The sequence below is a fragment of the Sebastes umbrosus genome, chromosome 13 (assembly GCF_015220745.1).
Source record: "Sebastes umbrosus isolate fSebUmb1 chromosome 13, fSebUmb1.pri, whole genome shotgun sequence".
In the NCBI taxonomy this organism is placed as follows: domain Eukaryota; kingdom Metazoa; phylum Chordata; class Actinopteri; order Perciformes; family Sebastidae; genus Sebastes; species Sebastes umbrosus.
In genome coordinates, this window is record NC_051281.1 from 26,341,562 (window position 1) to 26,368,998 (window position 27,437).

At 41.0% G+C, this 27,437-nt stretch overlaps 1 protein-coding gene across 1 annotated transcript; it reads right to left on the reverse strand.

Annotated features, from left to right (window-relative positions):
* Positions 1-2,304: 2,304 nt before the first annotated feature.
* On the reverse strand, positions 2,305-27,206 carry igfbp2b (insulin-like growth factor binding protein 2b). The gene is made up of 4 exons (XM_037790848.1): positions 26,762-27,206; positions 14,664-14,815; positions 8,602-8,742; positions 2,305-4,940 (listed from the first exon to the last, which is right to left on the reverse strand). Exons 1-4 carry the CDS (start codon positions 27,120-27,122, stop codon positions 4,782-4,784), a joined length of 813 nt encoding a protein of 270 aa, XP_037646776.1. The 5' UTR covers positions 27,123-27,206; the 3' UTR covers positions 2,305-4,781.
* Positions 27,207-27,437: the final 231 nt, after the last annotated feature.

The following is a 27,437-nucleotide window of genomic DNA, read 5'->3' on the forward strand; positions in this document are numbered from 1 at the left end:
CGTATACAGTTTGTAAGACCCTGGATCTTTGTTTCTGAGGACGTGCTCAACCAATGCTCCAAACAGACTCAGGATACGAGAGGCAGCCATCATGCACACATGGACGCATAGTTAAAAGCATATAGTATATATCCGGCTTTAGAGCTCTTGTTCCATTCAGGCTAGTATCAGTGATTTACACAATCAAAATAAAACATTTGTAAAATGACCTCTATTCAACTTTATTTTTGAATTCAGTCACATTTTAAAATCCTTTGGAGGTTTAGAGAGTCATCATTCATGAGAATGTGATGAAACGTTATTATGATGAAATGTCACCATCACTCTAACTTAACAAGGACCTGTTGACATGTTACGAAACTATTGTTCTAAGTCGCATGCAAGCCCTTGCGAATACTTCTATTATCATAGCAGGAATGAAATATATATAACACAACTTTCTGATTATGCTGCATCTGCTGAATAATCAACTCACTGTGTGTTTTTTACAGTGGCTGCAATTTTTGAAATGCGATAGAATCATTCCATGTGATCCATCACTCATGATGATGGGCCTGACTGTCTAAGGGACAATAACAGTAGATTGCTTACAGCCCATTGTTCCAGCACAGCCTGTAAAAGTGAGACAAGCACTGCACAAAGTTAGACACATTGTCACAATGGTCCCAATATCCAGTTTTGTCAGGGGCATTCAGAATCATTAATAGCACCCCTACATACCTCTGTTGGTTAGCCATCTTTAGACCATGATGTGCATCACAAATATGTGTATGTGTTTGCGTGCATTTGCGTACTTGGGTTGGTTTATTCATAGACACCTTTACCCACTTAGTATCACATTTGTCAATGTCAGCCCCCCCATCCCAATCCGTGCTCCTGTCAACACTTCATTTGTAACTCCAGCAACACATGGGTACACACACACACACACACACATATGCTCATGCACACACATGTGTCTGCACACACAGCAGTGATGCCGCGCAGCAGTTTCCAGCGTTATTACCGCAAGTGTCATTTTTCTCAAGTGACACTTGGTTGGAGTTGACATGTGTTGATGGGAAAACTGCTGACAAACAACAACAACAACAACAACAGCAGCTCTCTTCAGCTAACCAAACTGATAGGCCTGGATTCATAGAACCACTTAGATGGTGTCAGATTTTACATCTCAAGTAAAGATTGTCAGAGCAAATTTGAATTAATTTACAGCGAACGATGTAGGAAACGAAGTCGGTGCATGAACAGGGGAATTTGACAAGATGCAATCAGTGAAAAAGTATGACAGTGATTACATTTTAATTACCTGCTTACAAAATATCTACTCATGGAAACAAGTTTACACAATGTGTTGGCACTAGAATGAGCTCTGGTTTGTGTATACACATCTTTGATATGTCAGAGGATTTCAAGGAGCACCCGTGAGTCTTTAAAGCAGCAGTGGGTAGAATTGGAGCAAATATGATTAAAAAGTTGTTGTTTTTTCATAATACGGTCACTATATCCTGGCAGTAGTGCATGAGACAGGTAATCTGGAAAAGTCTTGTGCCTCTGTGTCCTCCGGTGGCATCTGCAAGATTTCACAAACTGGAGAAAAACAACCAATCAGAGACGAGCTCGAGGCTTGCCATCTCTGAGCAGCTGTCAAAACTAGGCAGCGCTGATCAAATATGAATCAATATTCTGTTACTGTAGTGCTTATTTCTCACATATTTTTTTCAGAAATATCTTGTTTAGCTGTAAAATGAGCCATATTGAGATCAGTTGAGGAAATATCAAGCACCGCCCACCAGCCGGAGCAAACTTTCTCATTTTATAGCTAAACAGTACACTAAAAGATGTTTCTGAAAACATTTGAGGAGATAAATAGGCATTACAGTAACGGAATATTGATTCATATTTGATCAGCGCTGCCTAGTTTGACCGTTTGATCGGAGTTCGCGAGTGATTGTCAAACGCTCTCTCTCTTAAATGACCTGTGAAGTCTTCCGTTACGGGCTAGATTTTAGATTTTTTAAAGCCTGAAAACAGAGCCATGAGGAGGTGCAGAAGTCTAGTTTTCTTTCAGAACACATAAGTTACAATATGCTGAAATGGAATTTTTGCCCAGTGATTGCCAAAAACATTCTGCTTACTGCAGGTTTAACCTCAGCTCAAGTGCACCAGAGGCTTGTCTGCTTAAAGTACAAATTCCTTAGCATAGCATCAAATCTGGCACGAGTATCTGCTGACTGAGGCGGGTAAAGCATCCAGCAACACTGTGTGAAAGTGAGCATTCAAATGTTCAAAGCATTCGGCACAAAGTCACAGTTACTTTTTATCTGAAATTCATGTCAACATATGAACACATGTGAATAAAAGTATGCAGAATGTTTTTTTATTTATTGGTTTATGTAACAGTTTCAGTGTAGATGAGATAAACATAAATGCAGAGTAAGCCAAGGCAATTATTGTTTCTGTAGTACTGGACAGATGTTACATTGGTAACCTAAAAAGAAATACAAAATCATAACAGTTAGTGATATAGTGTATAAGTCCTTTGAATGCAAATAAAAGCCTTAGTAGGTTTAACCTTAATGCTGCACTAATCAATATTTCTATACTAACAATAGACGGGTTTCTTTTATACAAACATTACTGGTGGCGCGCGCATGCAGGGGGCAAAACCGCTTTGGCAGCTGGTCGTAATCGTGTTATGAAATGTCTAACGTTAGATCAGACTTAAGTGTGATTTTTGACCTGGGGGAGTCAGGGTCTGTTTGGTTGACAATCCGGTCGGAGTTCAAGTTACGTGAGCCTCACTTGATGGCCGCCGCCAGACACTTTTTCTTTAGCGATTCCTCAACAGGTATAACATTAATATAAAACTGGAAGTGTGGATTTTGGTCTTGTTATTAGTAAAACCAGTCACACAGCAGCTCTTTGTATGTTGGGCAGGTGAACGTTAAACTTAGACACCTGACGGCTCTCTATTTAATAGCATGTTGCTGCGTTAGCGGTTAGCCCTCAGTCGCAAACGTAACGCCAAAAGTCAATACATTATTGCAGATATGTCTGATTCCAATTTAAACAAACGTTAGCTTCCATGGCCGCTTCTTGATCGTCTACCAGACGTCTTCCCTTCAAAATGTAACGTTACGGCATGCCGGAGTGAGCTTATCCCCACCGTAGTCGCGTAACGTTACAGCAATTTGGAGCCGTAATTAAGTTTTAAGGCATAGTCACTAAATGTATATAAATATTTCCTTAGAGTGTGGGTCAATCACACTGTTGCTGATCAGTTCATTTTTATTGATCTGTGGAGCGTGACATCTCGCCATGACCACCCACTGCTTTGCTAGCGCTGTGTGACTAGAATGCTTTTGCCCGCCAGGCCTGGATCCATAATCTCCTTCTGTTTTTAGCAAAGGCATGTGATCCCCTCAGACTATTAAACATTTTCAGTCCATGTTTACTGCGGTTGGTGCAGTCTACTGCAAAACAACTCCTTGTCGTCTCTGCTTTGCAGCTTGGCTCTGCTAGACATGCCGTGCTTTCTGCCACCCTAGCTGCGAACGCATCTCTCTGTGATGACGTCACATAGAAACCCGTCTACAGACCAAATGACTCTGTGCAATGTGAAAGTGGTCGCTCATAGAGACAAACCCACAGACAATTATCACCCAACTCTGCAGTTCCCCTCAGCTCTGAAGAGCATTTAGTCTCTTGTTTTGATTTTCTTTGCTTTACTGTGTTGGTGCCGTCTCACCACTCTCATTAGCCTATACCCACTGTACCCACTAAACCCACTGTAGGTCTACGCTAGCTGCACAGCACCAGGCAGCAGACAGACAAAGTTAGCGAACATAGTGGAGCATTTAGCGGCTAAAGAGCCATATATTTTTTCTCAGGAGTTGGTGGAGATCCAAAGAGAGTTAAAACAAGAGTGAATATTGGACTTTTTTTTGTCAGGGGGTCAAAAACACAACTCCAAAGGACTTTTGCTCTGTGTCTGCTGGAATGGGCAGTTGTTTGTTGGAATATTTGCCTATAAATTAATAATATGTCAAATGTGTTAACAGCTTGTTCTGCTGCCCCCAAGTGGCCAAAAAAACAAACAGAAAAACAATAATTAATGCAGCTTTAAAGGATAAAGCTGGTAATATTCTATACAGTATGTATTTTCTGTTGTTAACAAATCCCATGAAATGACTGAAAGCAACAATGAAAAGATCCTACGGGCAAGTATCCAAGACCTTATGTAACTTTTTCCTCTATAAATGCACTGGGTGGTTTCTTTATTACAATGAGATTTATTACAAGCACTATAGTTTGAGTCAAACACTTACTAGCACACCAAATGTGTATTAATCCACAGCTAAAAATAGTTCCCAACAAATGAACCATTCACTTCAGTTTGATTAACATTTGCTAAAAACGACAGTGCCCAGCTGTTTCAGGACGTTACTTGGAAAAAAAAGATATATATTTGTGCCTCCTTTTTAAATATTACATTTCTTTTTAGGAATACACAGGCTTGGGTCTGAGTCCCACAGATAAGCTAGGGAATTTAGAAAGCATTGAGAGATGGACTTTTCGTGAGATTGGTTGACAACAGGTGAAATATACTAATGCCGACTTTATTCTTTAGGTAGTTTAGTATACTTTAACCTTGAACCTTGTAAATTAAAAAAAAAAAAAAAAAAAGAGACAAATTGTCAAATATTCTTCTTCAATTTTTCCTCCCAGATTTGTAATTTTTGGAGAGAACCCAACCCCATCACAGGATGTGCTGAGCTGTGCTAATAAGACGCTGCTTCCGTGGGCATCGCTCTCAGCTCCTCCTGGAACTGGTTACAGTTGGGATCCCCTCTGACTTTAGGCGTTGCGGGAATCTGGACTCCGGTCAAGGGGTTAACGCACCAGCACTCGCCCCGCTGGCCGTGGGTGGACATGTTGCACTGGAGAGAAGGAAGAAAAACACAAACTAGACAAGTTGGAAAACACTGGAAAAAAAGAGGGAGGGGTAAAGATGCACAGTGGGAAGTAGGGGGGTGCGTTAATGAAGCATGGCGTACGGTAGCTTGAGATGTGTGTGCGTGTGTGTGTGTGTGCTTGTGGATGTTCTGGTGGCGGGGGGCCATTGGATGAGAGTGAGGGCTATGGTTTCGGGTGGGACAACACTCACCCAATAACAGCCCATCCTCAGGTCATGCCCCCAACTCACAACCAACAACCCATCCACAGCCACACATGCCATCACAGACACACAAACAGCGGCATGCCAGTAGACCAGCCCCCCCCCCACCACCACCACCACCACCACCCCCCAACCCCCTCCACCACAGAGCCCCCCTCTACTCAGAAATGAGGTCGTAATTGAAGTGGACACAGTTTACGCCGCGCACGCGGGGCGGCCGCGGAGGGGACGGCCAAAAGAATGAAGAGCTGGGGGGAAAGAAAAGACTTTCCATTTTCTTCCTTCGATGAGAAAGAACAAAAAAAGTGACAGTTACAGTAATTACCCCGCGACAAGGAGGGACAACTCCAAAAGGGAGCCGAGTGTTGTGGAGGTACAGTGTTCCTCCCTGGGAACCGGGGACTCGGGTCCGAAACAATGCTGTTGTTTGTGACCAGTGATGAAAATTGGCCGAGTGGTTGAGAGCCCAGCTTTAGGAAACTGTGGCGCCTATTCAAATCTTCTTTTCTGCTCTACTATCCTCGTAAGAAAACACTGGATATGTGACCTTGTTTGTCCTCCTCTGTCTGATTTCTATGGATGAGCAGAATTCAAATTCAAGCCCCCAGTCGGAAGCACAGTTCGTTCCTCGGCTTAACAAAAGTCTTCCCATGAAGTACGCCAAACAGTTTTATTGCCTTGTAACCTTGAGCTCAGAAGCTGTTGCCTCATTCATGATGACAACATCTCCACACGCATTTCTGTGTGTGTGTGTGTGTGTGTGTGTGTGGGTGGGTGTGTGGGTAAGAGCAGAGTATTAAGGAAGAGAAGGGTGTGTGTGAATTTATAAAAAAAAAGACAGAGGGGGGGTAGTTGTGTGGAGAGTTGTGGCAGGTGGGAGAGAGGGGGAGGTTATATATTTTTTTCCAGGGTGATTTTGCCAGACTGATACAAGAGAGTTTTGTGTGTGTGTGTGCGTGTGCGTGTGTGTGTGTGTGTGTGTGTGTGTGTGTGTGAGAGAGTCAGTGTGAAAGAGAAGAGAGGGGAAATCCAAGGGAGAATTAAACAAAATGATACAGTAGGTGTGTGTGTGTGTGTGAGAGAGAGAGAGAGAGAGAGAGAGAGAGAGAGAGAGAGAGAGGGATATTAAAAAGGTAAATAGGGAAAAGCAACGAAGGGAGAAACACATACTGATTACAACAGAAGCCTTTTCCATCACCAAAGTCAGTGGTCATGTAACTACCAGCAGAATTTGAAACCTGATAACATGCAACCGCTGGAGTTTTCCTCGTGAAACAAGTCACCGGTGAATCATACGGAACAGAAAACGGCTGCTGCACTGCTCAATATGGGACTATGAAACTCTCAAACATGTCACAACATGTCAACAAACCTTAACGCGTGATGTCACGGCAGGTGTTTCACCTTCGACAGCGGACGGAAAGCACCTGCTGTGACATCACTGATTGAGGCGTGGCCAGTATTGTGACATTCTTGAGAGTTTCAGCCCATATAGAGAGCAGCCGTTTTCTGCCGTGCATTTTGGCGTTAAAATTTGATGTTTGGAATATCATAAATTAGCTCACTGATCTTGATATGAAATAAACATCATCTTAGTTGAATTTGAATGAATGATAAGGAAAAAGGTACGAAATACAGTGTTTAGCATCATTTTATTGACATTTTCCTAAAATTCTGCCTGATATACTGTATCTGGTATTTCTGGAAATGTTGGGACCTTGACTAGCATGTAAAATAAATGTGTGTTTAGATGGTGTTTGTATCAACAATAGTGGTCAAATGGTACAAAGGCATTTCACTTGCGCTAGCCATAGGTTGACTGACTCGCACGCCAATCAGCTTGCAATCTGCTAACCTCAACACATAACTTCATACAGGTAAACGTTTCTAGGCAGAACTCATGCTTGTGAACTTTGGCTCCTCACTACATGCATCAATTGACACGGCTGCACGCACTGGACCGTGACCCCTGTACTGTGACAGTTCAGCAAGCATCCACGAACCGTATCGACAACATGCATTTGTAAATCAGGGCAGTGGAACTATATATAGAGAGTGGCAAAACATTTATTCTTGTTTCTACCAATCTTCACCAAATATTATCCAGATTTTTAAAAGTATTATCTTTCCAAGGTCAAATTCACACTCAAAACAAATCTCTATAAATTCTTTTCTGTTGCCATTATGATATCAAAACTAATTTGGAAAATTATATATATATATATATATATGTATATTAGGGACAGTACATATTTACACCTTGGCACTTTCACACAAGACAATTATTATTGTCATTTTTAGTTGGTTACAGAGCAGTGCTTGTGTGCGTATCCATACATGTTAGCCGGATTGGATCAGCAGCTTCATTAAACGAAAAGACAGACCCAAATGGGCATGGCCACCGGCAACTAGAAGGCCCTGGGGCCAAAGTGAGCCTGCTGGACCCCCTGTTAGCACTGTTCCTGCCTTAAAATTTGATTTAAACACAGGGACCCTCTTCAAGACAGGGCCTCAACATGTGATAATAAAGCACGACCTTCAGGCCCTTATCATCTTTTGGGACCCCTGGAGTTCTGGGGCTCTGGGGAAGTTCCTGCTATGCCCGCAATTTTTCATCAGATAAATAGCTAAAGGCAAGGAAGTATAGGTATACTGTATATATTGTCGGCATAAAATTGATGACATCATGTGGACCATGCCAGTCCTGTGGCTGCTCATTGTAAAAATGCTTGGTATGATGTAATAGCACTGAGATGCACTGGTACTGAGAATGTAGAGGGTTTCGTCAACGTGAAACTCCCTGGATTTATTTCCTCATGATCCTGTCTCCCAACAGTCTCAATATGTATTGATATGAAGACATTCCTGTGAACTTCTCCTGTTGTCCTTTTCCAGCCCAGTCACACAGCAGTTAGTGAAATAGTCACAAAATTGAAAGTATTGATTCGTATACATAGAAAGAAATTTCACATTTTTTTCGTGATGGTCAGCACAAAATCAATTCATATGTAATCCACATAATTGTGAATTGGAAAGTATAAAGAGCGGCGAACGGCGCAAAGGGTGGAGGTCGGGGTGGATGTATGGGTCAGAATGCACAGGACTTTAGCTGGCAGATTTTAAAACATATTGATAAGAGTTTTTGAAACAATGTGTCTTCAGTTCCTAATTGAAAGTGTTTCCCTAAAGTACGTCACTCGATTTGTTGACCATGATGTTTGATGAATGTCATTAGTTTTGTGCCTATTATACACGTTTCCCTTTGTCATGTTTACCATGTTTTTCAATGATAACGCCGCCATGTTCATTCTAGTAACGCTTGGGAGCTTCTAATGTGAGAATAGTCCCACAGAAAAACTCAAACTCAAACTGTGTGTGTGTGCAGGTAAAATGCCGTGATGTGAGACGAGTCCATGGCTCACCTGTTTGAGGTTGTACAGTCCATGTCTGTCACAGTTTGGAAATTTGAGAACGTAAAGGTTCTCCAGCGGGCCTCTGTTATCCTCAGAGGTCATTTTGGAGATCTCCTCTAAGACCTTGTCCAGCTCCTGCTGACAGGCGCTCTGAAAGGACGAGAAAGGAGAAAATGATTAACACCAATACTAATTATGACAATAACTATTTAGCACAAGCATAAAGCAGATGTAGAAATATTAGGGCTGTCAACGTTTACACGATAATAACGTGATAAAGCACATTTGTTTTAACGCCACTAATTTCTTTGATGCATTAACGCAACTTGCAATTTTTAGATTTTAGCGGACTAAAGCTAGAGTGAAGATGCTGGTATCATGAAACTAGAAAAACCTAAGGAACCCACCATGTCATACTAGCTTTGTCGCAAAGGAGGCGAAATAATGCTCCAAACTTATGCTAATCTTTGGCGAGGAAAAACTGGATTGGTGATTTTCAAAGGGGTCATATTTTTTATGCTAAATGTAGTACCTGTGAGGGTTTCTGGACAATATTTGTCATTGTTTTTGTTGTTAATTGATTTCCAATAATAAATATATACTTACATTGGCATAAAGCAGCATATTTGTCCACTCCCATGTTGATAAGAGTATTACATACTTGACAAATCTCCTTTTAAGGTAAATTTTGAACATAAAAAAAAATGAGTGGTTAATTTGTGATTAATTGCGATTAAATATTTGAATCGATTGACACCCCTAAGATATATATGTACAGAAGAAAAACGACATCAGGTCAATTAAATAGAATCAACAGGAGACAGGAAATAGAGTAAGTATAAGTTTGACTATAGTTTGAGGCCAAGGAATGTGCTCTGTCCAAGAAAAAGAATGGAGAAATAAAATACTTCTGTGCGTCTTGTAAAAATGTCACAAATACACACATTTATAGCTAACATTTTTATGAGGTGCAGTTAGGCAAGCAGAAAGTTCAGCCAGTATTATTGATGTGAGTCTGGTGGAGTGGAACATGAGTGGCGAGACTGCTCCGCTCAGCAGGTGGCCACGGCCACACACACATGCGGACCTGTGCAGACACATGTTCATGTACACCTACATAAATACAGTGCAGACTAGTCCTGCTGTATGGATGTGCACACACACACACACTTACCATGTACAGTATCCACGTGTATATACGCACACACATACATACACACACACTTCACTGTAACACATAGAGTGTATCAGGCTGCCAGTGGGATCAAAGAGGTCCAGTCTTATGATTAGTTGGCTGAAGATGAGAGAGAAGGGCAGGAGGAGGTGCAGTCTGCCATGAACCTTATCACACATCTGAACATATGGATGAAAAGCACTCTCTTTCTTTCTCTCTGGCTCGCTCTTTCACACTTTCTGTCTTTGATTCCTTCTCTCACCCTCTCTCTCTCTCTCTCTCTCTCTTTCTCTCTCTCATAATGAAGACACACATGAACCAACACCTCAGTACATGCACCCTCCAGTTTCTCTGCTGCCTCACTGCTCTCATATTAAAGGAAAGGTTCAGGCCATTTCATGTCACAAAATTCTAACATGCCATATATATATTTAAAGCAGCAGTGCATAGAAATGGAGTAAATATGTTTATAAAACGGTCACTATATCCTGACAGTGGTGCATGAGACAAGTAATCTGAAAAAAATCATGTGCCTCTGAGTCCTTTGGTGTCACTCGCAAACTCCGATCAAACGGTCAAGCTAGGCAGCGCTGATCAAATATGAATCAATTTTCTGTTACGCTAATGCCTATTTCTTGCATGTTCTCAGAAACATCATGTATGTACTGTTTAATGTACTGTAAAATGAGCCGGAACAAACTTTCTCATTTTACAGCTAAACAGTACATTACAAGATGTTTCTGAGAACATTTGAGGATAGACATAGGCATTACAGTAACAGAATATTGATTCATATTTGATCAGCGCCGCCTAGTTTGACCGTTTGATCGGAGTTTGTGAGTGATTGACAGCTGCCTCCGTTAAATGAACAGCCAATAGGAACGCTCTCTCTTTCGCTCTGTGATTGGCGAAAGTCTCCCGTCACTGGCTAGATTTTTTTAAAGCCTGAAAACAGAGCCATGAGGAGGTGCAGAAGTCTAGTTTTCTCTCAGAACACTTGAATTACAATATGCTGAAAGGTTATTGTGGAATTTTTGCCCAATGATGCCTAAAACATTCTGCCTACCCTCGCTTTAAAGGGTTGTTGGCTGCTGTAATTATTCCTTCTCTCCATACTGGCCTTGAAGAGATCCCTTCATATGCTGTGAGAAGTATAGGGAAAAAAACTCAACAGTCCTCGTTCCAAGCAAAAATGCATGTACTGTTCAGCTAAGGGGTCGCCTGTAACAATAGTAACTTACTGTATGTGCTGCATTTGCAACACGGAGCAAAGTTGTTGTTGCACCTAGAGGAATAAATAGTAAAAAAAGAGTGTGGTAACCGGTAAAAAACGGGCTATTTTATGAACATGTGCCAACAACAACCTCAGTAATGTGTCTCGCGTATGGTACCACGTCATTTACCGTGCATTTCTCACATGTTGTCATGACAAAAAAGAAAGATCTTGTAGTGTGTGACCCCCTGAAGCCGATCAGCCATGCAGTGTGAAAACCACAACGACTTCAAGACTCCCAATTACAAGACCGCAAGTTGTGTAGTATGAACAGCACTATTTAACAGTAAAAAAAAATTGCAATATATAGGTGAACAGTATTTTTTTTTTTAACTTTATTTTTTTCTGTTTCATTGACACATTGAAATGTGAGTCATCTATTACCATGAAAAATATTTGGTTTCCATAATTTGCTTTCCATAAAGTTGAAAATAAAATGTTTAGGTTTAGCTTGATTACATACACATTTGTCAAGTCAAGTGCAGTGCAGTATCAAAAAAGGTTTAATGTTTTATGTGCTTGTTTGATGTGCTGTGCACCTTATGTTGTTTGGTATGTTGTTTTGACTCTATATAAATTGAAAAATTCAATTAAAGGATTTACACTAAAAAAGGTTTAATGAGGCCAAAGATGAAGAAAAAAGAAAAAAATCCAGAAGATTACAGGGTCTTTGTGTGAAAACAATAACATGAATGTGACGCAAAGGAGACTTTTAATTAACTAAAACAATTGTGTTTATATTCAAGGAATGACGGCAACAAATCTGACACGACCCCAGCTGACAGCTAAGCATGTATTTTGCGTACAGTATTTGACCTCACAAGAACAACCACAACGAAGTGCATCCATGCTTGACACCAGCTGTCTGAAGTTCCTCCCCCCACCCTGCCCAGCTGCACGGATCCTTTTACTGCATTCTCTCTTTTGTTGCTTCTAATGATCTTAACAATTGTTTTGTACCCTCCCGCTTATGATTTTTTTTGTTTTGTTTTGTTTTGTTTTGCTGCAAGCGAGTGAGTTAAGTGAGGGAGAAAATGAGCAAATGCACATAATTGTTTGCCATGTTGAGACATATATGGGCCTCAACATGCGCAGCCCCCCTGGGGGCCAAAGCTCATTTGCATGAAACAGAAAAAAATATCTGTGTTTGTAACGCCACCCCATTAAAGGGTTTTCCAGGAACTGTTTTTATTTTTTGTGGAGCTGCGTTTGAGACTGGGAAATGTGGAGTGAGTGTTAAAGAATACAAAGGGGGGGGGGGGGGGGGCGGGGAGTTGTAATCTCTATACTGCATTAACACGCATTCCTCTGTGAAGAGCAAAACAACATCACTTTTCATCATGAAGATGCTCATTATGGGCAATTATTAAAGCTAAGACAACTCTCTTTTCTTAATTCAGCTAATGTTGCTTCTACTTACTTCACACATAATTAGAAATGCGTCAATGAATGCACAGAGGTAGTGCTTAAAATAATTCTAAAAGTGGAAAGACATCACCATGAAGTCAGTTTCAAACAAAAGGCCTGCATTTGCTAAGGAAGATATACAGCATATATCTGTACGCTAACTACCACAGCATTTCCTACATTATTACCACTTCGTTGCATGTTGTTTTGTCTCACATTCTTGGACAACAATTGAATGCGGTCAACAAATACCTTTTCACATATCACTACTATGAAAGCACATACATGTGTGCTTGTTTTAGTCATGTTGTGGGGACAAAAATGTGTTCACACAGTCAAGGGACTCTTCTCCAACATGGGAACAAAAACTTCCTCCACACCAGCTAAGCCGTAAAAGTTTGGGGTTGAAACTTGGGTTTTGGTTAAGGTGAGGATTAAGTTAGGGTGAGAGTTGTGATTAGGCATGCGGTTGTTACGATTAAGGTTAGGGCAAGTCGCCCAGGGAATGAGTGTTTGTGCACGTGCGTATGCTTGTTTGAGTGAATGAGTGCCCAGAGGAGGGCACTACTGTACCAGACAATGTTGCTCACACAGCATATTGTTGACCGTTTGTCACTGCTTGCTTTTGATAGGCAGACATTTCACTGCACTGTGCCATACCCAACTGTACTACACACAAAATATAAGCAGGGATGCTTCTGCGGGGAAAAAGACACTAAGGTTTTGGTTCGTTGGGATTTTTCTTCAGTATCTGTGACTGTCCCTGTTTAACTAGCAAATAAGGGAGAGGTTACAACATAGAGTTGCAAAAGTTTTGAGTGTTATAATAACAAACAGGGTCAGCTACTTAAGACTTTCAGCTTATAAATGGACTGGTGTCAGTTATATTTCCATACAAACAAATCAAATGTATATATATTTCTTTTCAGAATAAGGGCAGACGACTTGTGTTTCATTTTGTATCCAGTTGATCAATCGTGATGTGTGAGACACCGCATTTTTCAAATACATTTACTGGCTTTCACCTTTGTTTTTGCCCTTAAAAATGTTTTAAAACAGCCCATATGATAATAAAAATGAACCTTTAATCTAAGAAGTTTATGTCCGCTTTACAGCTGTTGAGTTACATCAGAGGAGCAGTGTGTAGGATATGGCGGCATCTAGCGGTGAGGTTGCAGATTGCAACCGACTTAAACGTCTCCTGTGTGCCAAGCGTGTAGGAGAACTACGGTGTTTGACGGGGAACCGTGAAAATGCGAATAGCCTATAGAGCCAGTGTTTGGGGTTTGTCAGTTCTGGGCTACTGTAGAAAAATGGACGCCGGCTCCATGAAGAGGAGCCGCTCCGCATGTAGCTATAAACGGCTCAGTCTAAGTAAACAAAAACACATAAATTATTATTTTCTAGGGCTTTCAATCAAAATTAAAATTAACAGTTGAAATATTTAATCGCGATTAAGCACATGATGGTCCATAGTTAATTGCAATTAATCACAAATAGAATATTTGGGAGATTCGTCAAGTATTTAATACTCTTATCAACATGGAAGTGGGAAAATATGCTTGCTTTATGCAAATGTATGTATATATTTATTATAGGGAATCAATTAACAACACAAAACAATGATAAATATTGTCCAGAAACCCTCACAGGTACTCTATTTAGCTTAAAAAAATATGCTCAAATCATAACATGGCAAACTGCAGCCCTACAGGCAACAACAGCTGTCAGTGTGTCAGTGTGCTGACTTGACTATGACTTGCCCCAAACTGCATGTGATTATCATAAAGTGGGCATGTCTGTAAAGGGGAGACTCGTGGGTACCCAGAGAACCTATTTTTATTCACAAATCTTGAAGTCAGAGGTCAAGGGACCCCTTTGAAAATGGCCATGCCAGTTTTAGTAACTTCGCCATTTAGCGTTCTTCCCCACAAGCTAGTATAACATGACAACCTTAAAACCGCAAGTTGCATTAATGCGTTAAATAAATTAGTAGCGTTAAAATTAATTTGCTTTAACGCGTTGTTATCGTGTTAACTTTGACAGCCATATTATTTTCAGGTGATTGTACACTAATGAAAACATACTTATTAATATGATATTACATATCTGCCAATAGATCCCCCTGAATGCTACACATTGTTCCTTTAAGTAATACATTGTGAGGAAGTTAATCCTCAATTGTTACTCAAAAATAGTTGAAGGTTTAGATCTGACCTGTAGCACTTTCTGGGTTCGAGGGTCCTCTAGTTGATTCGTCTTCATCTTGGTTTTGCGCTCGTTCAGGTGTTGCTGCCTGGCGGACTCCATCCAAAACCACGCCTCCATGGCAGGTCTTTTGGTGTTTGGATTCTCGGTCCCTTGCACCTCTACATTTAGACAAACACACACACAGTTAATCGGCAGCATCTGTACATAAACTCTGCCTATAGGCCCTCTTGAAAACAGACTTCCCGTTCTATTCAAAGCTAATTGAGTGCTCCAGGGATGACGCATTTTTGTAGGCCAACCAGGAAGTTAGCATCGCCTTGGGTTCCCTTGACAAAAAGCCAATGGGATTTTTCCATATGGTTTTGGATTATTGCAGAAAGTAAACTCTGTGGCAAACAAACGTTTATGATACTTACGCGTTTTGTTCAGCAAGATAATCTCCACAAATGAACACCACGTTTAAGATTTTTGAAGTGTGAATGCAATCGGCAGAAGTGAAAAGCTAACATTAGGCTATAAACGAACTACACCTCAGACGCATGAACACGAGTAAACACAACGAGGCTGTAAAGGCGGACGAGTCGGCCTCATGACGTTTAATAGACTCATTTAGCCACTTGTAAGCAACTGCCTTTTTTAAGGCACGTCTAGGCTTGAAAATTGATGTATTTTATGTATCGTAGAACAAAACATTCTCTTAAGCTTGTGTTAACCACAGACCTTAAGGGAACAGGAAGTGCTAAAATGCTAACTCATTTCAGGGTTTTAGGACTCATTCCTGTAGCACTCTATTCAGCCTTTTTGCATTCTTTCTGGTTATAATCCCAGTGTAACATTCAATGCTTTGGTGGCTCTCAGAAAAGGCGCATGCTGAGTCAGTTCTTTGAGCATTAAAGAGTCATGTCTTTTATGTCGTAAATGGACAGATGTTACACACACACACACACAAAACTGCCTCACCATCTCTGCTGCTTTCTAAAATACTCACGCACATTCATCTACATGTATCTATTCTTTAATCACAAACTGCTATTAAAACCCAACATCCATCTAATAACAGGCCCTTTTACAAGTCATCTTAATCCTGGAATTAGAAGACAAAGTCGTTCTGTGTCCTCAAGGCATCCTGTGTCCCTCATACCTCATGTCACTAATTCTATACTGGACAGTCAGGCGCTGCAACGGCTGTAATTACTACGGCGACAGCGTGAACGAGATCATTTGCTGTCTTGTGACGCAGTTTTGCACAGGTCACCTCAGAGCGGTGGGGTCACTCTGAGTTGGTTTCCTGCTGATGTTATAGCAACGCATGTTCATCATTTGTTGGAGACAGGAGAGACAAAACACAAATAACAAGATAACAAATTAATCTAGAACAAAGTAGAATGGCAAAAAAAATTAGACCTACTCTGTGCACACAATGAATGTGATTGTAAAAACACAGATACAAAGACACTGTAGACATTTATGAGCATAGTCATCACAGACATAATGATCTGAGATTGTCTGACACATTTCAACAGGAAAGCGGTGACTGAATTACAGAGCTGAGCTCGACTGCTAGTCATTGGTGGTGAGTCCAGACTCGTAAGGAAGCACTTCTGATTAAGGCTTTTCATGCTGAGTAAGGATTTTTGGGTGCCTAATCTGCCTGCCAGAGGCTGTGTGTGTGTACGTGTATGTTTTGTGTGAGAGAGTGTGTGTGTGTCTGTAATTAGCGCTATAAAAACAGGAGCAGAACTCCGAGGTTGTAAATCACACCCGAGAGGGAAAGGCCCCCCCAGTGAATCTTCAGAGCTCCTTACACATGCTATGACACCTTCTTCTGAAATGTTTACGTGCGTGTTCACGCGAGTCTTTGCGCGTACTTTTTGGTCTACACTCTGCCAGCTGTAAAAGTAAGTGTGGCGTCTACATTTGTTTTCACGTTTAGCCTCAAAGCAGCAGTAGGCGGGATTGGAGCAAATATGATTAAAAAAAGTTGTGACTATATCCTGACAGTAGTGCATGAGAGAGGTAAAAAAATCATGTTCCTCTGTGTCCTCCAGTGCTCCTAATGGCATCTGCAAGATTTTACATACCGGAAGAAAACATCCAATAGGAGCCGAGCTCTCTGAGCAGCTGTCAATCACTCGCAAACTCTGATCAAACTGTCAAACTAAGCAGCGTTGATCAGATATGAATCAATATTTGGTTACTGTAATGCTTATTTATAGCATAAAATGTTTTCAGAAACATCTTGTAGTGCACTGTTTAGCTGTAAAATGAGAAAGTTTGCTCCGGCTGGTGGGCGGTGCTTGATATTTCCTCAACTTATCTCAACATGACTCATTTTACAGTTAGACATTACACTACAAGATGTTTCTGAAAACATTTGAGGCGAGAAATAAGCATTACAGTAACAGAATATTGATTGATATTTGATCAGCGCTGCCTAGCTTGACCGTTTGATCGGAGTTCGCGAGTGATTGACAGCTGCTCAGAGACAGCAAGGCTCCAGCTGGGCTCTGATTGGTGGTTTTCCTCCGGTCTGTGAAATCTTGCAGATGCCATTAGGAGCACTGGAAGACACCGGAGGACAAAGAGGCACATGATTTTTTTTTCAGATTACCTGTCTCATGCACTACTGTCAGGATATAGTGACAGTTTTATAAAAAAAACTTTTTTAAAACATATTTGTTCCAATTCTACTTTCTGCAGCTTTAAGTTTAGGGAAAGAAATTATGTTTTGGGTTAAAAACACAGCTACACAGTGTTGGTTTCACACGGGAATGCGAACTCCAGTCCAGTCACATCCATCGTCCCGGGCCTCCACCTAATATGGAGTTTCACAGTACAGCACCTGACTTCCACTTCTGCTCCTGTCATAATTACTAGGGTCGCTAGAGGTCACTGTCGTGTTCTTTTATACCTTCTTTCGGTGATCTACCATGTGAATAGATGATAAAACCTACTAGTTGGTGTAGTAGGCCCCGACTGACCCACATCTATGGGGCTTATAGCGACTTATATAACGCCTATTAACAGCCTGACAACAGTCTAATCGGCTGGAATGTTTGTACCAAATGTCATGGAAATCCATCCAATATTTGACGAGACATCTCACTCTGGATTTAAGTGGTGGCTTGAGCCGACATTGCCATCAATCAAGCACCAAATTTGACAGTGCATCTGTGTTCCTCTGTATGTTTTTATGTGACTCAAGACACACAGGGAAATCTTTCCAATCTGATAATCCAATTAGAAACAGTTAAAACTGTGCAGCCACAAACAAGACTTGACGAAACGTGTTACATGTTCTGTACAGTGTGTGAGCGATGGCCAAAAGTCATAAATTCCAACCTCCAGCTGAGCACACAAGCTTAGAATCTCGGTCCAAGTTGAGATATTCACAAACAGTGGAAGAATCTCTCACATGTAGTGAGAGTTTCTGCAGAACACATTAAACATATTCAAAAGAGGGCTTGATTTAATGATTTCATTTAAACGTCTGTTGCTCTAAAAAGGGATATAGTTTTTCTTCCCCCTGCGCGAGTACACTGCATTGACACTTTCAAAAGACAACAGTGGATGCAACTATAGACAGGTTGTAAAAAATCCCAACTTATTTCTATAGTTTATGTTTAAGATCCTGTTTTCTATAGACACTTATAGGAACTCATGACAGCATGTTCCAGGGAGAAAAAAACCCAAAACAAAACACATCTTTAGCCAGCAGCTGTCATCTAAATACTGTGTTGTTGATTCTGTCTTCAGTGCCATAGAAACTACCTGTCTCGAGCTGTTGGGACTGTTGGCTCTGGGTATTGCCTTTGAGCAATGCTTTCACAGTTCTCTCACTGCACAGAATGAGTAATGTCTTTCCAGAGTTGCTTAGCATTAATGCATTTGCCCTGTTATTGTATACAATGAAGCTGTGTCTCAAGAAACTTAACTGTGCCTCCACAGCCAACAGAGTGGCTTTACAGTACTTCAAACCATTGTCAGTGTAAATGGTTCCTCTCAAGGCTTGACCACTTCAAACACTTTACAGCTGGCAAACAGACAAAAAGCAATTGAATAATGAAGAAGGTTTTGCCCAGCCAGAGATCCCCCTTCAAACCTTTTACGGTTAGCTAGTTCTTTCAACTCTTGATGTTGCTATGCATCCATGTGGCCGAGTGTGTCATCCAAACCAAATGCCTTTGTAGTTTTAAGGGAAAACTGTTGCCAATTGGAGCTCATACAGTGTTTGTCAGACTTAAAAGACAATACGTGCACTCCAGTGTGGTATTGCAGAGAACCAGTGCTCGAAGTGGGCCGGTACTCACCGGTATACGCAGTACCGGCATTTCTACATTTTACTCCTTGGCGTACCATGATTTTTCCTTGCGTACCGGAACTTCTCACAAGCGAATGGCACGAGGGAGGGGGAGTGGGGTGAAAACCGATGGTGCTGTAGTTTATCGATACAATGTTCACGTCCTTTTTGTAAAATAATTAGTGAGCTGTATTTTTTATTTGTGAACAAATATAATCAATGAAACGTTATTTAAAAGATTTCTGAATCTGCTACTTGATTTATAGAATATGATTTTAGAGGACAAACATTTCCAGAAGAATTGAATGTTCAAATGAAGGCTGTGATAAATAATACAAAATAATGATTTAATTAATAATACAAAATGGTAAAAATTATGTAAAATTGAATAGTTTTAAGTGAAAAACCTTCAAATATTCTTCAAGGAGGAGCCCAAAACCCAATATCTCCTAGTATCTTTTATTCACTGTATAAATTCAGAATGTGTCTCTGTATAATATGTAGGAGCATCTTTACTGGGACTCTGCTCCTAAAACCTAAATGAACAGCTCACACACCTCAGCTCTGCATGCATACCTGCCTGTCTGTCTGGCTGCTGTTGATTCTATAGACATCCTATATAAGATAAGATCAGATAAGATAAGATGAACCTTTATTAATCCCCGGAGGGAAATTCAGGTGTCAGGTATATAATATATTATATAGCAAGACTACAAATAACACAGGCAAGCACTTTAAGTATTAACACTACAAACACACCACATTAACCCTATAATGTCCCAGTTGGAATATTATTGGATTATTATAGGCCAACTATAAAAGATGCATAGCCCAAGTATAATGATATAACAATAAAACTACAGCTAATTATGACTGACACAGTATAACATGCTTAAAAAAATAATGAATAAATATCTGTCTGTGAGTCTGTGACAAATTACTACCAATAATAATGATAATGAACCTGCAACCAATAGACAGAAGTCCCTTCCCAAAAATGACATATAAATGTCATTGTTCACGTATTTTGTCTTGCCAGTTGTTGTCAGTGGTGTAAAGTATTGAGATTTTTTACTTTAAATAGACAATGTGTAATCTACTGGTGTGGTTGCAGATTGCAACCAACTGAGTACCGCTTCGCTCACTCCTCCCTTCCCAAGACGGCGGTAACGTGAGCCGCAGAGTGCAAAACCGTGGTAACGCCGTTTGCCTCGCTCAGAGGTCATCCTTACCATGATAACACTACTTTAGGAGCAGCGGCAGCTGGTGGTACCACGGTTTTGCACTCTGCAGTTCATGTTACCGCAGTTTCACAAGCGTGTCGGAGAACTACGGTGGCCTTCAGGTAACATAAAAATACGAAAGGCTCTCTCTAGAGCCAGTGTTTGGTTTGTCTGTTCTGGCGACTGTAGAAACATGGTGGACTCCGTGAAGAGGACCCGCTCCCTATGTAGATCTGAAGGGCTCTTTCTAAGCTAACGAAAACACAAAGATTCTTAGTTTCACGTGATTATACACTAAAGAAAACATAGTTGTGAATATTAGCTATATTTCTGCTAATAGATCCCCCGAAATGCTACACACTGGCCCTTTAAACTGCACTATTCAATCATTGGAGGCAAACCGATCTAAAAGGAGTTAATATTGAACGTACATGTGCTAGGTGGCCAGAAATACAACTCTAAAAAGATGCTAATATTGCTCTGCATGCCTGCTAGCAAACAACTAGCAAAGAAACCCTTTGTTTGCATGGTCACCATTATAACTTTATACGGTGATAATGCGTCTGTGTTGTGTTTTTGGCTTGTTGTGCTGCCCACAAAAGTCAGTTATTACAAGTTTAAATAAGTGTAGCAAAACTACATTTATATACATTTTTATTTCATTCAAAGTAGGCCAATAGAGATATTAACAGTAAAAACTCAGCTATGGCCTTATTTCGAGCATTATATTGCAATATAAAGATTTATTACTGATGCATAAACAGATGCAGAATTTTAATGTTGCAGTAACATTGGCCGAGAAGGAGCTAATTTGAATTATACTGTGTGCTATAACAGTGCATTATGATTGATAAATTAATTATAGTATATGTTTTATTATGTGTTTTATTAATCTTAATTTTTAATATACAGTAACTAAAAAATAATCACTGTGGGGTAAATATTGTGGAAAGTACAATATTTCCTTCTGAACTGCAGTGGAGTAGAAAGCATAGCATAAAATCTAATTTCACACTGCTGATTAAAGTGCCTCGAAATTGTACTTAATTAGAGTACTTAAGTGAATGTACCTAGCTTGTTGTGATATTAACTTCAAGCTCATTGATGTTGTAATCATGTTATGCAACATGTGACTTTCCAACATGAACTGTTAGATTAGCACGAAGGAGGCAGGGCTTCCTATTAACACCTCAGGGGCAGTTTTCTCAGAATTGCAGGCACCGACATGCATCTCCCACCCAAAGTGATCTCTTATGGTTTCACCTTTTCCTGTGGATGTGTGTGTGTGCACATTACTAGAGTAATTAAAGAGTGTGAGTGAGGGAGAAGGAGCGTGTCTCAGCAGAGGATCACCTGCAGGGCAACAAGGGCAGTCACCGCCGACAACACAAGAAAAGAAAGGAGAGAGAAGCAGACAGAGAGATGTGCAAGGAAAGTGCAAACAAGGATTGTACAGGACAGCGGTTTCCTATTGGCTGGAGAGGGGGGGGGGGGGTTGTCAGTAGAGGATTGGTGGCCTGTGTTAGTTCAGATAGCAAAGAATACACACATGCCCTTCTCCTACCAGATAGTGGTGAGTTGGACTTGAGGAAAAGGTCATAGTGTAGCATGTGAGTAAGTAAATGTTCAATGTATAGTTAAAAACACTTAGGGTTAAAGTAAGGGAATTACCATGAGCATAGCATAGCATTACCTGATCGATATCATTAATTAAAATAAGGCTAGGCTTAAAGGCTTAAAGGTGCTAAATACAATATTCAAAGCATATGTATTGCCTCCACACGGCTCTCAACATGGCGACGGTGCTAACAGCAGTAACAGTGAAAACAAGGACAACAGTGTTGACAGAGCTAACAGAGTTACCTGGGAAGGAACCGGAGGGTGGGCGTTATGCCTCCGCCCGAACGCCGTCGGTCGGGACGGCGTTATCAGCTGTAACCGCCAAATGAGCGCAGTACCAGCCCGTTCTCAGTCCTAGGGCGTCAAATACCGAGGCTTTGTCACGGTTGTCGGTGTGTGATCCCGCCGCAAAAGACACCCTTTAGCGCCGGTATGAGACACACCGGGCTTTCCATTAACTACAATATAAACCCGTCCACAAAAGTAGTAAACGCACAGGGAAAGTACGCCAGAGTTGACTATGGCGACGTAGTATAAAGAGCCAAAAGAGACACACAGGGTGGGTGGGAGGGTGGAGGATCGGTCCAACAAACACAAGGCTTTCATCCAGGAGACAGCAGTTCGTGTCCCGTGCGTTAAATTTCACTTTCACGTTACAATCAGCTGTTTGTTCGTAGCCCGTGTTCACAACGTTCAGTTTAATTCACTTTATAAACATAGTAGTTTAAAGCCCAACTATGTCGCTTTTTCCAAAACCTAACTAAGTGGTTTTGTTGCCTAAACCTAAAATGACGCCAAGGGGCGTGACAAAGCAGCCGTATGTGATGAATTGCGATGAGAACTTTTTGGCAGTGCAGAGCTGTCGAATTCTCTGGTCAGGTAGACATTACTCCTCTATATCTTTACATAGCAAGTTGTTTACTGCTATATTAATGCTCTGAATATCGTATAGTGAATCTTTAAGTCTGGCTCCTAAACTTTTGTATTCGCCCATGTGACTTTTTTCACAGTTTCACTGCAGCAGTAGGCCTTTTTTATAGAAGACATTTTGACATGTCACAGTAGGAAAATCACTGGTAAATAATAAAATGAATGGTTGCTGAATTCCATCTAGATGCTTCACTTTCGGGGTCCTGGTATTGGCTGGCTCACTGACACGCCGTCATGGCTGACTGGGACACTTGAATAGCCATCATTAATGTTATTAGTAACACCTGTGCTTTTCTTGCTATGACAAGTCAAAATGTCTGCTGTGAAAAAGGCTTCATGTTGCTCTTGTTCCTTTGATTTTTTATTAACGCTATTACTTGTTTTGTTACAGTTGCCTCTTTAATGTCATGCACTCTGGCTGGTTTGCAGTGTAACGGGATATACTATTAAGCTGAACTCTGTGCTACTATTTTGAGGAGGTTCTGTCAGTGATATCAAGTACAGACTACCGTGATGGATAGCAATCACAGTCCAATATACAGCATTCAAACTGCTACAAGTGCAATTATATTTCACTCCCTTACCAACAGTGGATCTATCCAATCTGCAAATGGAAATTTGTTTATGTATTTAGAATGCTTTTAGGATTTCGTGGTCTTGGTACTTCTTTTTTTGCTCGTTTTTCAAATGGTAGCTAGATTTGATTCTGCCCAACTAAGTTTAATCCAATTACTATGATTATTCAGGCCTCCAAAACAACTCTCCCCTCACAAATATTTGAGTGATTAAATGTCCAACAACTGCTGGTAGTGGACAGTGGGCCACCTCCGGGTCTGAAAAGTGAAGCCAATGTAGAAGTGCCTTAAAGTTGCATTCTTTCTAATAGCCAGCAGGGGGCGACTCCTCTGGTTGCAAACATAGACTATATATAAGAAGTGGACATAGTCGCCATGACGTCACCCATTGGTTTTTGGACTTTTGAAACTTCGAGTTCGGCTTTTTGGCCGTCGCCTTGTTGTTTTTTGCAACAAGAAGTGACACAAGAGGGTGGAACAACCGAACCCTGAACAAGACATTTTCAGGCGACTAAAAAGGTTATATATAACTTTCATGAACTGAAAACACAATTGATTAAAGCTCTAAGATGAAAACACGGACAGCTCCCAGACCGGACTACTGTATGTTGTGGCAACGGCAGAAATGCTGCACTCGAGGCTTCAAAACGGCAGTCCACAAACCAATGGGTGACATCACTGTGACTACATCCACTTCTTAAATACAGTCTATGGTAGTGGACTTAAAATAATGTTGTGAAATACAAGTATTGGGTCTCCATCTTTCAAGTAAATGAACACAGAGTTGTGCTGAACAGAACTTCCCTGCAGTAAAGTACATTATGACATTAATGGGTAATGCAAACATCATTGTATAATAATGCATCCATATCACTGATAGAACTCCATAAGAGACCGTGCAATCCTTTTCTTTATCCATGTTTAAAACGCAAGGAAACATTTTGATTCACTTGGAGACTGAAGCTCAACCAAACACTCATCACCAGACTGAAACCTTTGTGGACCATGACTGAGAGAACATTTTCAAGTCGATTCCCACTGCAAAAATAGTTCAAGTGGAAACGTTGAAGATGAGGTGCCATTTCTAATATTACACGCTATTTTCAGATTGGACGAATTCATGCCACGGATTTGAATCATCTGGGTTGCCGTTTTCTTTCACCTTTGCAATGTGGAAATTTTGCAGAAGTACTGTTGCCACAAAGTGTGGAGGAGGAGGAGGAGAAGCAGAGGCGGTAAATGCCGCGTTAATGACATCAGCAGTGTAAAAGAGCTAAATGATGTCAAAATTATAAGGGGATATGAAGTGTGCTCCCACCAGACAAAGCCACAGTGGTTGATTTGAACTCTGGACTGTTTACTCAGGCCGTCATGCGTCATGCTCAGGCAGGTGAGAATAAGGCCATTTGAACTCAGAATGACACCAAATAACCACAAGCAAATCCCTAAAAATAGAAGTCTCTGTTCCCTTTCAAGTGATCAGTTAGGAGTGAGAACGTAATCTCGACCAACTACAGGAAACGACCCCAAAATGTACATTTTAATGGGGACAAAGGACACATATGTTGACATCTGATAGCATGTAGTTGCTCATGCTTGAAAAGCCAAGTATAACACAGTGAACTTAGGGCAAACCACAGTTTGATCTGTTGCTCATTTTCAGCTTTTCCTTTATGCGTTCTAACTAGTTTGAGCACCAAAGATGGCAAATCACAGCAGAGGGCGCAGGCAAGTTGATCACGCTTAGCTAAAGTTACAGGGGTGTGGGATTGAGTTTGTTTTTATTACCCTCTCCCAACAAAACCTCAAAGAGTCTTAAAAACAACTGAAAAAAACCTCCTCTGTTGAGTCTTTTATTGTCTGAAAATATTTCAGTCCAAGAACTTATGAAATACATTCCTCAGAGAGATGACCCAAAGTGATTATATATAAAAACAGCTTGATTGAGAAATTAGGTTGCACCTGTTACCATGGACATCTCCAAACATTCTGATGGGCGTCTGTGGTGCTGTATATTCTATATGTACAGAATGTGACAAGGTTCACAATTCAATCAGTTTTTAATTTTCAAATGTGTATTATATCGCTTCCCTCAAGTACCATAAACAACATCCTGTCAAAACTAAGCACTCCCAATAGGAGAGCTTTGAGGATATGGGTTACAGACATGTTACGGGTTCATCTGAGGGATACTGCTTATTTATGCACACAGATGTGAGCCTGTTACTGGCTGCCAAACATATTGCACATGTCAACATTCATATTCAGGAATCAACAGTGACCCTTTGTCCCTAATAACTGTAATGTGGGAGAGCAAAGCTTGACATTTCACGTTTGATGTAGATGTGTTTTTTCTGACATTAAATATTTTGTGACAGCTTCTCCGTCTTTACTTTAGGGATACTGTTTTAACTTCATGCTCAGGTGTGATGACGGGTCGAAACTAGCTGGCTTGGTGATGCTGGCAGCCATGCAGAATATTAATTAATATGTTACACAATACCTGATGAATACTGGAAGGCTTTGTATTGAATTACAGTGAGTACTTGGCAGTGGACCACTCTTTCAATCTCCAAAAAATGATTATGCAGACTCTGTACAGTAGTATTAAATCACTTTAAGCTGTGGCTGCACTGTTAGAGAATAACACTGACTACGTTTACATGCACATTAATATACCACTATTATTGTGAATATTCCAATATTCTAAATTTGATACAGGTCATGTAAACTGCATATTCCGTCTGGATAATCTGAATTAGGTTTTATTATGAATGGGGCATTTTCAGATTAAGACAGGTTGGATATGCTGATTGTGATTTTCAGCACGCACTGGGGCGGTTTGCAGCCGAGAGTGAAGCGGTCGGGATGAGAGTCTGTACCTCCCAAGTCTGAGGCCATGGTTCTCTACCGGGAAACGGTGGATTACTTCCTCCGGGTGGGGAGTGAGTTACTGCCCCAAGCAAGAGAGTTTAAGTATCTCGGGGTCGTGTCACGATTTAGGGTAAAATGGAGCGGGAGATGGACGGGCGGTTCGGTGCGGCATCTGCAAGTATACGGGCGCTGTACCGGACCGTTGTGGTGAAGAGGGAGCTGAGCTGGAAGGCAAAGCTTTCGATTTACCAGTAAATATATGTTCCAACCCTCACCTATGGTCATGGGCTTTGGGTAGTGACCGAATGAATGAGATTGTGAGATACCACTATGTTGACCAGCTATGTGGACCGGCTAGTTGTCAGCTTTTGGTGTTAGAGCTGCCTGTTGCTGCTGAAAACAATTTTGATGAGAACAGTGAGACTGAACCAAAACAGTTAAGCTGTTGTCTGTGAAACCAAAACAATGAGCTGAAAGAGGCTAAAATGCTCCGTAGAGTTGAGAGAGGGTATAGAGTCTGGTGAAATCTGCAGCTTTAACTTTAACTTCCCCCTTTCAACACTTTTTCCCAAAACAACTTACCATTTGTAGCCTCATGGTCCAGAGTTGTTGTGACATCCAAATCCACTTTTTGTCCACATCGTCCTAAACCGTGGATGAGTTGTTGCAAAGGTAATTCAGAGTCTGTGCTCGGGTAGCACCTCAGGCTGCCGGAACACCTCGGGGTATAGACCCCGCAAAGCTCCCCCTCCAGCCGGGCACACAGTGGACAGCAGCCACAACCAGGCTCTCGTACTATTTCTGTACATGCTGCTGTGACTTTGGGACATAAAGCCAGACGCTCCGCTGTACAACTTGGGCATCGGAAAGCCAAATCTCCACGTAAGGTTCCAGGCAAAGCAAAGTATGCAAACAGCAAACCGCAAATAAAATATATTCCCATTCTAACGCGTCCTATGTTTATCAGTGACTACTGAAATTCAAAATGACCCTTGGAAGATAATCAGTATGAACCTCAGGACCCTGAAAGCCAACTGTGTGCGGGTAAACATTGTGATGCCACTAACAGGGTCCTATCTGCTGTCATATTACTGCCTTGCCATAAATTAGAAGAACAAAAGGGCCCATTACATCAAATTATACATCCTGAAATGATTGATTTTGGTTTGGTTTATTTGTGCAGATACAGTGAGTTTACAAAGTACATTGTAAGATGTAGTGGAATCCCCAAAAAAGCCTATAAGGAATTTACAGGTAT

What these genes read in the sequence shown, in the direction of transcription:
- igfbp2b (XM_037790848.1), bottom strand. Translation starts at nt 27,122, where the DNA reads ATGGGAATATATTTTATTTGCGGTTTGCTGTTTGCATACTTTGCTTTG. An exon ending in GAACCCAGAAAGTGCTACAG is followed by an intron (nt 8,743 to 14,663) that starts GTCAGATCTAAA and finishes TCGTCCTTTCAG; the next exon opens with AGCGCCTGTCAGCAGGAGCT. An exon ending in GACTGTACAACCTCAAACAG is followed by an intron (nt 4,941 to 8,601) that starts GTGAGCCATGGA and finishes CCTTCTCTCCAG; the next exon opens with TGCAACATGTCCACCCACGG.